Raw genomic sequence first — 14,514 nt, 5'->3', positions numbered from 1 at the left:
ATTTAAAAGACGTGTAGACGAGGCGCTTAGGGACATGGTTTAGTGGACATGGTGGTGTTGGGTTGACGGTTGGACTCGATGATCTTAGAGGTCTTTTCCAACCTCAGTGGTTCTATGATTCTATGATTCTATGATTCTACTATTTTTTATCCAATTTGAGTGTGATTGCAGACCAAGTCTCTAGGAACAGGTTGGTGAGGTTTGTGAAATAGATTATGGAGTCAGGCCGTTTCTTCTCCTCTTCTTGACAAATGTCCACAACACCAGGCCATTTGCTGCAGCAGATGGTACCTGGTCTGGTCTGCAGAGTCAGGCTGTGACCCTGCCCTGCCACTGCGGGTCTATGATGTAGCAGTTTGCGGATGCTCATACAGAGAGTCACGATGGGAAAACCCATCCCAAAGATGGGATATATTTCTTCTAATTTGAGCCCTTTTATGTTTGGCATCTAATCTAAACAGGGCCCAGTGTGCAATCAGAGGGAAGAAAGGTGAACCTCCAGAAGCAACGCATTTCACTTTTTCTAAACAGCTACATTAGACGGGGATGAATTCACCCTTCAGAAACATCATGGACCAGAGAAAGAATGTTCAGATTATGCATTTACCTTTCAGCTGGTTAAAATTAGGTGAGCTGAATCCCACCATACTTTCATTTCAAATCACACACACAAAAAAAAATTTCCATCAAATTTTCATAAGCATGGGAATATGCTAAACTTTAAGATCTTTATAGGAAAGACTTACGTCAGGTGAAGTGTTTCTGAATGACCTAGGGTATAATCTGCATCTGCGCTGACATGAGAAAAAACTTCCCAGGATAATTTCATGGGGAAAATTAAGGCTTCTTCTCAAGCCCATTGCAGCTTTGTCTCACACCAAATCTCTGACAGGGTTTTGAAAAACTCTTTTTGGAAATGATTATTAGACGGTTGCAAAAGAAAATCTGAATAAGGAATTAACTTCCACTGAAGGAACTGGAATTAAATGCCATCCTCCTGCAAAATAGATTGCCAGATATTGGCAGTTTATTGCAGCAGGGGGGACTGAGATTTTGCAGTACTCTGTGCTCAGAAGACAAATGCTGAGGTTCTATCCTCTGGAAGCGCTTTACCATCTGATTACTCTTTGGCTTACTTTATCAGAATTTTTCCCTAAATATTTATTTGTTTGAAATCCAAAGGTGGCTAGATACCACAAGGTCCCACCATCTGCAGCACTTTTGTTTTAAAATTAAAAGTCCAATCCTTCCTGTTCTGCCAGAAGCAAAACCTTTCCAAAGAGGTTATACCAATATAAATTGAAAAATCACTTTGCACTCCAGGGGACTTTGAAAAGCCTTTTTTTTTTTTAAACATGTATTACATTAAAGTAACCGTAAAATGTCTATTTTGGGGGAAAAAAAATCGATGTTTTGCAGGGAAACATCTCAGATAAGTTGAAAAGGTGGTGGTTGTTGTTATTATTATTTACAGTGAGTATACTACATTTCTTCAGAAGTAACACAGTAACAAATATTCATCTTACTTGGTATCTTGAACTCACTCCTAACAATAGCACTACATTAACATATAAATCTAGGAACACATATAACCTAACTTTAAGCATTTAATGAAGGTACTTAATTAGGGTTTGGGACATTGTAAGCTTTAGGAGAACTAAAAATCCTAAGAATGAGATTCAGTCCATTTAAGATCAAAATTGCCCTCCAGAGATGCTCCGTTTTTCTCTTCTCCTTGAGCAGGCAGCCTGGTAGTCCTGGCATTGCTAACCTGGCAGGTTTGGTTAGGCAGCCTGACGCAGGGCCTCAGAGTCTAAATTCTGACTTTTCATGTTTCGAGTCCTGTTCTGGCTGAAGAGGCACATCCAAATCAGAAACTCTGCTTGAAGTTAATAGCTGCTGTGTACTCGCACGAAAGGACAAATACTCAGCTGTGAAATACAGCCACCTTGAGGATGAAGCTATTCAGGTGTTGCATAGCTGACTCCACCACCGGACTACAGGGTTTGAGCACAGGAATTAAAGAAACCCTGAGCCAGCTGGCAGCAAGGAGGGAATTAAACCTTTTTTTTCTTTTTCTTTTTTCCTTCCCATTGAGTTTGCATAAACCTGGATTAGTTCTCCAGTCCAGTTCACCACATGCCACATGAACTGCTGCTCCCAAGCTTGGCGGGGAGGAGGTGCAGGATCAGGAAGGAGAGGGAAGGGACCCCTCCATTGGCAGCATCGCCAGTTCGTACTGTGAAATACAGCGACTAAGGAAACTTCAGCATCAGATGGGAAGATCTCTGGAGCGTGGGTAGCTTCTCCAGCTGTGCGTTTGCACAGCACCTTGCACAGCAAGGTCCTGGGCCATGCCAGAACCTCACTGGTGACCAGTGATTACAGTTTGAACTGAGACCTTAGCATCTGCTGTACCTCATGTGGGTCCTCCCAGGCCCCAGCAGCGCAAAGGCTGCATCAAGATGAATTGCTCCCAGCACGTGCAGCTTGATCAGTGGCAGTTGTTAGCAACTCCTGCAATCTCTAGATGCAGAATTTGGACTGATTTAAAATTTTCAGGTTGTCGCACGCTGTTGTTTAACACTTGTTTATCATTGCAAATGTGCCCTGTACCGTCTGAGACAGCATGAGACACCCTGTCCCACAGAGTATGGCTGAAAAAAATAAAGAAAAGCTGGCCCTCATAATGTCAGCAAACTCCCCAGTGATGGGAGGCAATGAGAAGCCCAAAGGCAAGATGATGCCATAAGCTTTACTTTTTTGACTGGAATAAGAATTAAAGAAAACATGCTAGAGAATCACACATGACAGCACCTTCATCTCTATGGGCTACTAAGAACATAAGATTTTATCATGAAGGGCACGTGTTACAAGGTGAGCTTGAGACAGATTTTACAAATATAAAAACTACCTGATGATGTTCATACGTGGGGGTGAAAACTCTCTTTAAACGTACTGAATTCAAAAGTACCTTGGGTGGGAGTCAGCTATCTCATATGCAGATCCAGAACCCCAGCTTCAGTTATATTTTAATGCTTAAACACAGGCCTACTTAAATGTCTTATTTCCACTCCCCCTTTCTAGATTCTGGTCCAACGTTAGGAAGAGAAAAAAAGGAAAAACATCTGAAACCAGACATTTTTTTGGCTGTCTCCAGCTAACAAATGGCCAAACTCATTAAAAACCAGTGTGTGCTGGAGGGAAGGGGGGGGATGCTTCAGGGTAGAGAAATTGCTTCACAATGCCAAATTTGAGATTAAAAACAAAAGAGGGAAAACTGATTAATTTTCTCTTAAAAAGGAGGAATTTTCAGCTGGAAGTGTTAAGTGTTCTTAACTGCATATGCTTTGTGCAGTGCCTTGTTATATCTTATTGAGCGCTGCAAGAGTGGAAGCTCCCGATAGGAGTTGGGTAGGAACGCAGCAGCGCTTTGCATTCGAAGGCTAGGCTTAGTTAAGCCTGCAAACTGCTTAGCTGGAATTTAACCTCAAAACCATGCTAGCCCCAAAATCTTGCCACATCACACTTGGCTCTGTCTGATTCTCAGTTATTTCTTTTCTTCTTGCCTTTGATAAAACATTATCGCAGCGTTTCAGTACTTTGGCTGCTGGTCCCCAGAGAAACCAGGAAGAGCAGAGACAAGAGAAAATTAAAGAGATGTTTGCCAACATAAAACATAATTTAAAAAGAAAAAAGTACCATTTTCTGTGCCATTATTGAAACTTCAGATTGTACGAGCTTAAATGATTCCTTTGGATCTGCTTTACTCCTCACTTTTTATTCTCTGCTGTTTATTTTTTAACATTTCCTTTAGGTGGAGTAATAAAACCAGGCAAATCCAATTCCTTTTGCTTCCTGGCAGGTGTTCTTCCTATTTCTTGTGTGTATTGGACTTCAAGCGGTGTAGGGAAAACAATTAGATGAGGTACACAGTGGGATGCACACAAAGCAAGAGGGCCTACAAACCTGTCAGTGAAAACGTGTGACCCCTTTTTAGGATCTTCTTTTAGGGACAATTATTGGATCCCATTCTCATCCCCCCAAAACCCTTCAGCTTGTGCATATGAAGTGTGTGGTGAAGTTTTGCAAACAGTTTTGTGCCTTTTTGCTTTTGTTGATATGGAAAGACGACAAGAAAAGAGGTTTTCTTGATTTTTAGTATTTTCTGATGTCATTTTTTTTTACTTTAGGAATTAGGTTCTTGCTTAGCCTGTAACTCCATGGACTTGAAGAAAGCTTTAAGATTAGGCATTCATAAGAGACAGAAAGCGTTCTGGTGGAATATTGTCCTATTTACTCCCATTTGGAGAAAACAATGATGACCCTCTTCAGATAACAAAACTCTCTCAGATTTCACTGGGGCACAAGATAGCTTTAATTCATTAATCTTGCTTACTTTTAATTGCCAATTTCTTTCAAATCCCTGCATTTGGGAGAAGAATTTATGTGTTAAAAAATGAACAGTTGCATTCTTTCTCTCCCTTCCCAGCATCTCATTTCACTTTTTTGTTTGTTGAAGAGCTGGAAAATCCACAATAACTATGAGACTCCCAAAGGCATCGTCCAGCCATGTTATGGAAGACACTATCTTGGTGTGTCATGCTTTAGAAATGCACAGAGACTGAAAATTGGGCTAGATGGACCACTGGCCCACACTGAAAAAGCATTTCTTGTCTTCTTACTCCCTTTGTAATTTTATTCCTTTGAACATTTTTAATATTGAGTTTGCGCTGTGGATGAAATCATGGAGTATTCTTTAATATAAAGTATTCATGCTGTAGATTTCTAGAGTTTGCGAAATATGAGAGATAGTAAAATTGTTCTTCACACACATACCTGCATACGTGAGTGTGTTTAACTGTATATATCCAAATATTGGTGTTTTGCACATGTCCCTTGAGGCAATACTGTCTCCTTAGTGATTCATTCCTACGTTTCTCTTTGGCACAAACAAAATCCTTTGGGATGAACACTAAGGTAGGGAGACAAACTCAGCTTTTTTTTAATTGGACCTGGGACCTTTAATAACACCTGGCAGAGGCCTCAAACTCAGCTTTTTTTTAATTGGACCTGGGTATTCTTCATGGCTTAACACCTGGCAGAGGCCTAGATGTTGTCCCAGTTTGCACAGGTGGAGGACCACAACTGTACCATGCAATGCAGGAGCTTGGATTTCCCCTCCTAAACCCATGTGGCACCTCCTCACAGAAGTCTGTCATAAAGCAGGATTTGAATATATGAAAAATATGAACATTGTCCTGCTTGGTGATGTGAAGAAGCATGGAGGTCCTGGGGTAGAAAAACTGTTTTTGAGGAAATTCCCACACCTCAGTGCAAAGCTCCTGGTTAGCTGAATCAACCTGCCACGCTCTAGAGCTGGTCTGCAAACAGTGCAGGTGGGGGAATGCAGCCAAAAATCTCCAGTAATCAGGGCATGGTCCTGTGCATGTTAAGAGGAAGCCACTGACCCGTAAACCAAGTCCCTGCTTCTTTCCAGACCAGAGACGGAGCTGGAGTTATTCATGCCACCCTCTCCTTCTTCCCCGACTGCTCACCCTTTGCATGTCGACCTGTTACAGGCCATTGGGGAGACCCTCAGAGCTGGGGATGGGCATTGAATCCTCCTGCCGCTGTACGGGTCCCTACACACGGGTCTAGGGCAGCACAGTACGGCCGTGTAGACCTTGCAAACCAGATGCCCGGGAGCAGATAGACGCTAGCAGGAAGAAATAACTCATGTGCTACCCAGCCTGAAGTGTGACTTTTGGGGTGGAAATGCTTGAAATTTCCTATTCTTCTGTTGGGGTGGGGGATCAGTTTAGGGTAGCTAAACCCCGCCCTGAGTTATTGCCGTTCTGCTTGATGCTACCGTGTGGTCTGGGTCCCTGTGGGGAGGTGGGAAGGAGGGAGGCTGGAGGGGGATGGGAAGGTGGCGAGAGCTGAAGCAGGGACTGCAGTGCAGGGCTGTGCTTGTCTGCTGCCACTGGCACAGCGGCACAGGGCATGGGAGACACAGCTTTGCAGGAGGATGTCAAAGCAACTTTGCTCCCACCTGCCTTCTCCTGCCCTCTTTCTGGGTGGTCAGCGTGCAATGAGAACTGCTGCTTTGTTACCCCTCACCCTGTGTTTTCTCCTTCCTGCCTCCCTCTTTTTCACACCTCCAGTCTCTTTAGGGCACCCCACTCCATAGCCCCACTTTTATTTTACAGTCACAACAAACTCCACTTCTTTTGCATCATTGACCACTTTCTTGCTACGCAAATCCCCCCACAAAGCACACTTCCCACTTGCTTAGTTTCTCCACAGCCATCCTTCCGACAGGAACCCATTCATGGATGGGCAGAGGAAACTGTGCTGGTCTGCGGTGATTATTTTTACCATCATCCTTCATCCTGGGGGATTTAGGGGCTAGGTGCAGCCTGACTTTTTGCTCTGTGGTACCAGGGAAGCTCCACTGGCAGGGACAGGCAGTGAAAAGCAGAGGGCTGAGCCCAAGGTGACTGCCTCAAGGGCTTTTGATCCTGGACAGGGCAGAGCACAAGCTCAAAGGGCAATATAAAGTGGGGAGGGAGCTGCGGCTCTGTGCCTGCTGGAAACAAGAGGACAGCAGTATTTTAAGACCTGACCTGGTAGATTTACACACCCAGGCTTACCTACAACTTGAGAGGTCCTGTTGACACAAATCTCCTGTGGAAGGTGAACTGATGTCACTGACACCAAGTTTTGCTGAGCCACCCACTGCAGGGCTTCCTCTCCTGCCATCTCACCAGTCCCCAGGCCACTGGGCACCCAAAGCCATCTGTGCCCTTCACCCTTGAATCCATCTCGCAGGGCTGGGGTGCAGCCACCAACTCACCTGCCGCTGCCTGAGCTGTCAGTGCCAAAGCTATTTCACTGCTGTGCTATTTCACGGTGATCCTGCTCCTGGTGGAGGGGAGAAGAAGGCAGATAGGTCAGCTGTGCCCCCAAATTACCTCCCAGTGCTTGCGGTCCTCTTTGTGCTGTCTGTAACCCCCCATCTTCCAGCAATACCCTTCCCCACGTAGGGGAGGTGTGTAATCACAGACAACATAGGTATTACTCAGCAGCTTCAAGGGCACCACTGTGTCCTTGGGTGCACGGGTGCAGTTTAGGACAACTGGGGACAAAGCTGCACTGGGAGTGATCTGGGCAGTAAATCCACCCCTCTTTTCCCAGAAGAACTGGGATGGGATCTGAGATGGACCGAATGGGAATCTGACCTTGAGATTGAAGGACGAGCTCTTCCGTTGAGCGATGAAGAGCTTGAAGATAGGCCAAAGAATACAGGAGGCTTGAAAAGGGTGTAAAGGTGAAGTACAGTCTAGGAGGGAAAGCTTGGTGTGGAGTGAGCTGGTCTGGAAGGGAGAGGGCTTATCCTGTATTTTCATTCCTGAGGGATGTGCAGGGGAAGCAAAGGTGGAGGGACAGCCTTTTCTGCTTTCCCTCTGGCATTCCCCTCTCTTGACAGCTGAAAACCTGATGGGGTGATACTGAAGGAGCAAACTGGAGAGGGCCACTCAGAAATACAGTGTGTCCAGCACCAGAAGCTCCTCCACACAGAAAAGGTCTTCAGTAACAATCACAGTCTGTTATTGCACCCTTATAAATTCCTCCATAACTTGATTTATTTGGAAGGAATAGATGTGCGTTAGGAACACTTCTCTCATTCTCTGTTATTAATCCTAGAGTATATAAATCTCTTGAAATACTTTTCTCCTGTTCTTGCCTCTTTTCAAATTAGCTGATCAAAAACTAGAAACCCAAAGCAGTAAAGGAAAGGAGCATGAGCCCAGACTCATCAGAAAGGGGTGCCAGACAGTTCTGGTTGCCTTTTGGACGTTCTGGGTACATGTCTCCTTCACTTAAAAATAACTCTGGTGATCCTTGATTTCCCTGGGAGGGGCTCAAGGTCTGTATGTTTGTTAACATGCAGGACATGCCTGTGAAGGGGCCAATATGAGCCAGGGATGACAAGACAGGTCAGCTAGTTGCTAGTTTTGTGTTTGCATCTGCCACTGAGGGTGAGTTAATCTCTCCTAACTTTTTCGCCTGACAAAATCTAGGATCAAGTCTTAAGTAATCTTGTGCCTCTGCTGTAAACAGAGAGAGACAGGCAACTGCAGAGGGCAAGTCTGTTTTTTACCTGTACCTGGTGGGTTGGATCATCCTTTGTTTGGATGTGCCTGACTCTTGCCAGTGACTGAAAAACAAATTTGTTTGACTAGCTGGTAAACTGAACCTCATCATTGCTGGATAGCTGGAAATAACTGAATTGTTCTTTATTGCAGCAGAGACCTATAGGATTATTTCCTGGATAGCTTCTCATGGCCACTTTCATACATTTAATTTTTGCTGAGTGAACAGACCACATGGCCATTGCTGCATCCCTGTTCCCAGCCAGCGGAGGTTTTACCTCAAATGCGTTGCCCTCAGGGCTCACTTGCCCTGGACTCTTTCTCCATTGCTGAGCCATACAGAATAGCTGCACAGAGACAAGCACAGCAAGCAGTCTGGTGGGTGTGCAAGAGCACCTACACAGCTCTGAGGGCAGGAAAACTGCTGTGCTGACATAAATCAGCGTTACGTGCAACCATTTGAAAGGGATGTTTCAGGAACTGTTGGCAATTGGTGGCTGTGTAATAGGGATCAGCTGGTATAAGGTCTCCATGGATAACTATACTAGGGACAGGGACAGAGAAATCAGTTTGGTTGGGGAGAAAAAAACTCCCTCCAAAGTTTTACAATGAGCTAGTGGGAGGTAGGAGCAACCAAATATGTTGGCCTTTAAATAATACCTCAAAGAAAGGGGATTTTTATTCTATTTTACCTTGAAAACTTAAGCTGAACTAAAGCAACTGACTTCATCCTAACCTCTGTGGATTTTAGTGTAATACTTTCTATGGCCTATGTTTGGTAGAGTGGGAATGTCCTTATCATGGGGAGAAACAACTGCACTGATCTCATTAGGAAGTTTATCACACAATATATTTTGATAGACATTCCTGGTTGCCCCCTGTTGAATGTTTTTAAGCTTTTAAGGTAAAACAGAGTTTAACCAGGATTGCATGTTTTATCCTAACATTTCTAGAATGTAGCTTGATAATTATCCATCACTCCAGTTAATAAGAGGTAGCAGTCAAAGAAAAATAAAAATAGAGATAAATTTGTTGGCAAAGGCTCTGTGAATGTACTTGAATGAGAGTGATCTGGCAGTAGGGTACCAGGGCTCCTCTTCTCCTTGCAGGGATCTGAAATGACTTTTAAACCTCTCACCAGCCCCAGCCTCCACAGAGCAGGGCGCTGGGAAGGCAGGAGCCATGCCATCTCAAAAATACCTTAAACCCTCTGTTTTTCACATGAGAAGGAAGCCAGTGGAAGCTGGTGCCATTCAAAGCAGGGAGGAGAAGGCGATCTGCCCAGGGCTGGTGTGGCAGCGGGCAGGGACCACACAGAACCCTGGAGACGGGAGTCAGGGCTGCAGCAGCCGCACTGAAACTATTAAGGAAACAAAAAAGCGTCCCAGGTAATTTAGTAGTAAGGGAGTATTGCTAGTATCCCTCTGGGCTGCATGCAGAGAGGATCTATGCCTACATTAGCACCAGCAAAAGATGTTTTGCTCAGTAGGAGCAGCTGTTTTTGTTTAACCTGAGAGGTCCTGCACTCAGCTCTGGAGCAAGCCAAATATCCCCATGCCATTTACACATCTTTTTAGGATATTAAGGGTCCAAGCATCCTTTACAGATGAGTTTTTAGCCTGAAATATATTAGGGGTTTATTCTGCATCCATCCATTCACCATTAGTGATTTTTACTGCTGAACAGACAAGGAGTTTGGATTTTCAACTGCGTGCAAGGCCAGGTCTGTATAAACGCAGGTGGCAAAATCCATCATCCTGGGGGAAAAGGTGGATGATGCTGTTGATGTCTGTCATCTCTCACTCTTCTGAGAGTCCTTAGTTCTTGTCTTCCTCCCTTTCAGAGTCTAAATCTACCAAATGGCTTTGGGGCATCTAGAAAAAGAGAAGGGAGTACACAAAAAAACAATTTAATAGTATCCATCAAAGCAAAGATTTTTGCTTGGCCCCTGTTTAAGATCAAATATCACATGCCCCCAGCAAGTGATCGATATTTCATGCCACTTTTAAAGATGCCCAGGTCTGGAGAAAATTAGCTGCCATCAGAATGGACGATGGCCCTTTTTGTCCTCTGGGAGAACAGACATTGTGAAGTTTTCACCAGACTAAAAAAAAAAAAAGGGGGAAAGACACATAGACACAGCCTGGGAATCTGAAATTCAGGCTCCAGCCATGCAAGTGACCTTGCTAAAGACAGTTATCATCTCGTGTTGTAGATCCTCTGGAGATACATGGGTGTAAAATGATGAACCATTAATAATTATACCAATAAGTGTTATTATTACTGTATTTTTTGAGTTTGCTTTTCTGTGTATAAGATCAGAGAGTAGCAACATACGTAGGTAAAATGTGTAAGGGATTTGTACTCTGAAACATGAAACTATTGTTACGAAATTAAAAATAGCATCATGTAGGCATATACCAGGAAGGATGTGCTAATTAACAGCAGAAAGTGCTTTTTTTCATTGAGGAACTAGACAGAATGAGGGATCTTGTTCAAAACCTGCCTGGCCTTCAGGCCTCATTTATACAAGTCACTGTGGCCTCATTTTGTTCCCCAAACCTTAGAGCTTAGCCCAGGAGCTTAGCCGTTCATGTCTCCTTCTTTCACCAAGAGGTGACAGGTCCTAGGCAAGGAGGTGAAAAGCCGGGTAAGCTCAGAGCCCCGGTGTTTGTGGGGCTGTGAAAGGGCTGCCAAGGGAAGGTGAGGGCCAGCAACATCTTTCAGTTCTGGTCCTGGAGGACAACAGAGAACATGGGATGTTGAATAACTCCCCTGAAGTGCCCATGAGACAAGAGGTAGTTAGGTCCCTGATTTGGAGGCCTCTAGGAAATGCTGAAAGTCATGTTGGCAGCTAGGTCTTCATTTTCCCACACTTCAGTCTTCATCTGTAAAATGGGATGAAAGGCAATATTTTTTCCCATCTTTCTTCTGTCTTCCTTGCTGAGGAATTGTAACCATTGATGTGACAACCCCACCTAGCACAACAGGACCTTTTTCTTGCTTGGAGCATTTGGCAAAGCCAGTATGTGAGCTGTATTAGAAAAGGGCCCCATTTTCCCAAATGCCGTGGTGGCAGGTTCGTGTTTGCATGCTATAAAAGCAGCAAAGGCAAAACCCTTGCGTAGATAGGAAACGATCTGCCTTTGGAAAGAAGTGGACGGACAAAACGACCTCAAAGCAATTCAGCATCTGTGATTTCCTTGATTCCATCTGAAAGCTCGCTCTTTATTTTGCTGACATATGAGCTGGGTGCCCTATTGTACATCAGTGTAACAAATAGCCGTTATCTTCTGTTTCATGGGAGATACAGCAGAACATGATTTATTTGTGCCTGCTCTGTTGCCTCTTTTGAAATGTTGCCGTCATTCGTGCACCTTTCGCAGAGGAAGGCAGATGGTCATCGCAAAGTTTCCCATAACCTTGCCGTGCGTGCTGCATAGTGAATCAATGAAATCTGAATTACAGTCCATTGTCTGAGTTTGGAGCTGTGCTGCTAAAGTATCCTGCAGTGGCTGAAAACGTTTGAATGTCAACACTGCATATATACTGAGGAAATATGACATTTCTCCCTAAAATTTCAAAGCAGTGCCAAAGGGGATTTTTAACTGCGAAGTTGCATCTGACGTGAGCAGTGACTGCATTGCTCAAACCGTAATTACCAGCTTCGAAATGTATCTTTTGTGAGTCTGTGAGTGTCAGGTGTGACCCCTCCTTAGAAAAAAATAGAAATAATGAATCAAAACAGGATTCTAACATGAAATGCCAGAGATGAGGATTTTTTGGAGTCCAAACAGCACCAGCTGCCCCTCTGTGCTAGCTGTCTCTGCTTATATGACATTTGCAATGAGGCTTCAGGTGGTTTGAGAAGCTGGCATTAGACTGCAAATCACCTTTCATGTCACCTCGTGCCAGGATACCTCGCCAGAAGCCATTATTTCAATGGGAAATAACAACTGGGAATAGGGAAAAAATTAACTTCTGAAAAGCACTTTGTCATGTTCCCTGGGCTGTGGCAGGCAAATGCTGAAAACAGTGTGAGCTCCTGCCATGAAAGCAGGCATGGGCAGAAATTTCTCAGTGGGAGGATTACCTCCTTTACATACCAGAGACAAGGCAAGGTGAGTATATAAAACATTTTCGGCACTGTCTCTCAATCTCTGATATTTATTTGCTCTATGAGCAGACATCCCGGAAGACATCTATGTTTCATAAAGCCTGGTACCTTGCTTCATTGATTTTTCCTTAGGATGGGAATCATTACGGCGAGCAGGTCTGGCAATTTCAGATAATGACCTGTGTGCAGCACAGGTGTTTCTAGAAACGGTTAATGTTGGATGTAATAGATGTTAAAAGTGTCTCCCCCAAACGCTTCTAGCCTTTTGCAGATGACTGCTTCCATGTGTGTGTGTAGGGCAGAGCATCTCCCAAATTCAGGCTGTCAGTCAGCTCATTCTCATAGCGCATCTAGCAAAGAGTACTATCTCATGTGAACTCGCTGCTGCAAGATATTTCATATATTAACTGGCTTGATAATTTTATGGTTTTATTAAATACAAGAGGAAAGAAATCTGAAAACTTTTAATCCCATTTACACACAAAAAAGCAAAGTGTTGTTTTTTGGTGTGTAACAGACATTTAATCCCTGGGTTTAGAGTTTTTGATCAAAGAGATTACTTGTGCTAGGACATTTTTATACAATCTGCTCAATCTTCTTCCTCAGTTTGCAACTGGGTTTGATCTAAATCCACACAAGCTTCCCCTGTCTTGAAAGGGGCACATCACAGTTATTCTAGAGAACTAGAATAACCAGTGGCTAAAAAGCAAGGACCTTTCTTACAAAACCTTTTTTACAAAAAAAGAAAAAAAACCATCTAAATGGGACCACATAACTCTACAAAAAAGTAGTCTGGTCTTGTAAATAGATGGAGGCTGATCCTGAGTGCACCTGATGTGTCCTTTACTGATTGTCATGGAGTTTTTATGTCCTAGCATACACTGAAATAACTGAGAGCAGAGTAAGGTTTATGTTCTTCGAATATAAAAAAACAAATCCTGGCTAAATCAAGGTGTAAGGTAGATTCTTATCTCTGTGCCATTGATAGAAATCCATGAAACTTCAAATAAACAATTCAAAAAGTCTGATTTTAATTATATTGTTCTAGAGCCAGAGTAGCTATTAAACTGGATCCATCTACATTTACATCTGTGTACTGAGGAACCAGGCCTCATTTTCCGTACATTTCCAGCTTTTTAAAAGCATTTCCAAAGTGTCATGAAATCACAAATCTTCCAGAAATTGATCTTCATCTCAAACATTTCATACTTCAGTAATTGGAGGTTTGTTGTTTTCTGTCACAGTTAAAATGTGGAAAAGCGATCCTCTCCCGCAGGGTGAGGAGCTTGCATGCTATATTTCAGTCCCCAAACATCTGGGACCGCAATGAATATCTGGGCAGTCCCTGAACTGCAGCACAGAATTGCTAATGAGTCTATAATGAGTAAGGAAGAGAATTGTGGCAGGGAATAAGGATGCGTCCCAAAGCCCGCTGACGTGAATGGCACGACTGCTGTTGACTGCAGTGGCCTTTGAGTCGAGCTCTTGGCATGTCTGTGAAAGGAAGGCAGCGTCAAATGGTATCACTGTATCACATCTTACGCAGGATAACCACATGCTCATCTTTTTTACTTTCCCTCCCAGGATGGAAGGAGCAGTTTTATTGGCCACCAGCTCGGAGGGGTCATGGAAGTACCAAACAGCAAGGACCAGAGAGTCAAATCAGCCAGAGCCATCCAAATCACTTACTACCTCCAAACGTATGGCTCTGTCACCCAGGACCTCATTGGGGAGAAATGGGAGAGTGAATTCTGTAAACTGATGCACAAGATGCAGCTGGATCACCAAGATCTGCAGCTCTACTCACTAGCGTCCTTTAGCCTCTGGAAGGACTTCCACCAGACCAGTCTCTTGGCCAGGGGCAAGATTTTGGTGAGCCTGATGCTGATTCTCCTGACTGCTACCCTCTCGAGCTCCATGAAGGACTGCCTGCGTAGCAAACCTTTCCTGGGACTCTTGGGAGTACTCACTATCTGTATTTCCAGTGTCACTGCGGCAGGGATATTTTTCATTACTGATGGAAAATATAATTCTACTCTGTTGGGAATCCCTTTCTTCGCTATGGGTAATTATTTATCTTCATAATAATAGGATTAACAGAGCTTAATGACAGGATTGTAAATTACATCCTGGGTTATAAAGTGCAGATTTTACCTTGAGTGAAAGTCTAAGTCGTTTTCATCTTGTTAAATAGATCTGTGCCTTGCCAAAAAAAAAAAAAAGGAAAAAAAAAATTTG

The 14,514-nt window shown here is 43.7% G+C and overlaps 1 protein-coding gene across 1 annotated transcript in view; it reads left to right on the top strand.

Annotated features, from left to right (window-relative positions):
* PTCHD4 (patched domain containing 4) overlaps window positions 1-14,514 on the top strand; it is a 93,931-nt gene that overhangs the window by 12,921 nt on the left and 66,496 nt on the right. The window contains exon 2 of the mRNA XM_009273859.1: window positions 13,861-14,341. Coding sequence (XP_009272134.1) covers window positions 13,861-14,341 — 481 coding nt within the window. The remainder of the gene's footprint in view (window positions 1-13,860; window positions 14,342-14,514) is intronic.

This window comes from Aptenodytes forsteri, unplaced genomic scaffold (genome assembly GCF_000699145.1).
Source record: "Aptenodytes forsteri isolate BGI_AS27 unplaced genomic scaffold, ASM69914v1 Scaffold175, whole genome shotgun sequence".
Taxonomy (NCBI): domain Eukaryota; kingdom Metazoa; phylum Chordata; class Aves; order Sphenisciformes; family Spheniscidae; genus Aptenodytes; species Aptenodytes forsteri.
Note: the sequence above shows the minus strand (reverse complement) of the source record. Positions and strands in the feature narration are given on the sequence as shown.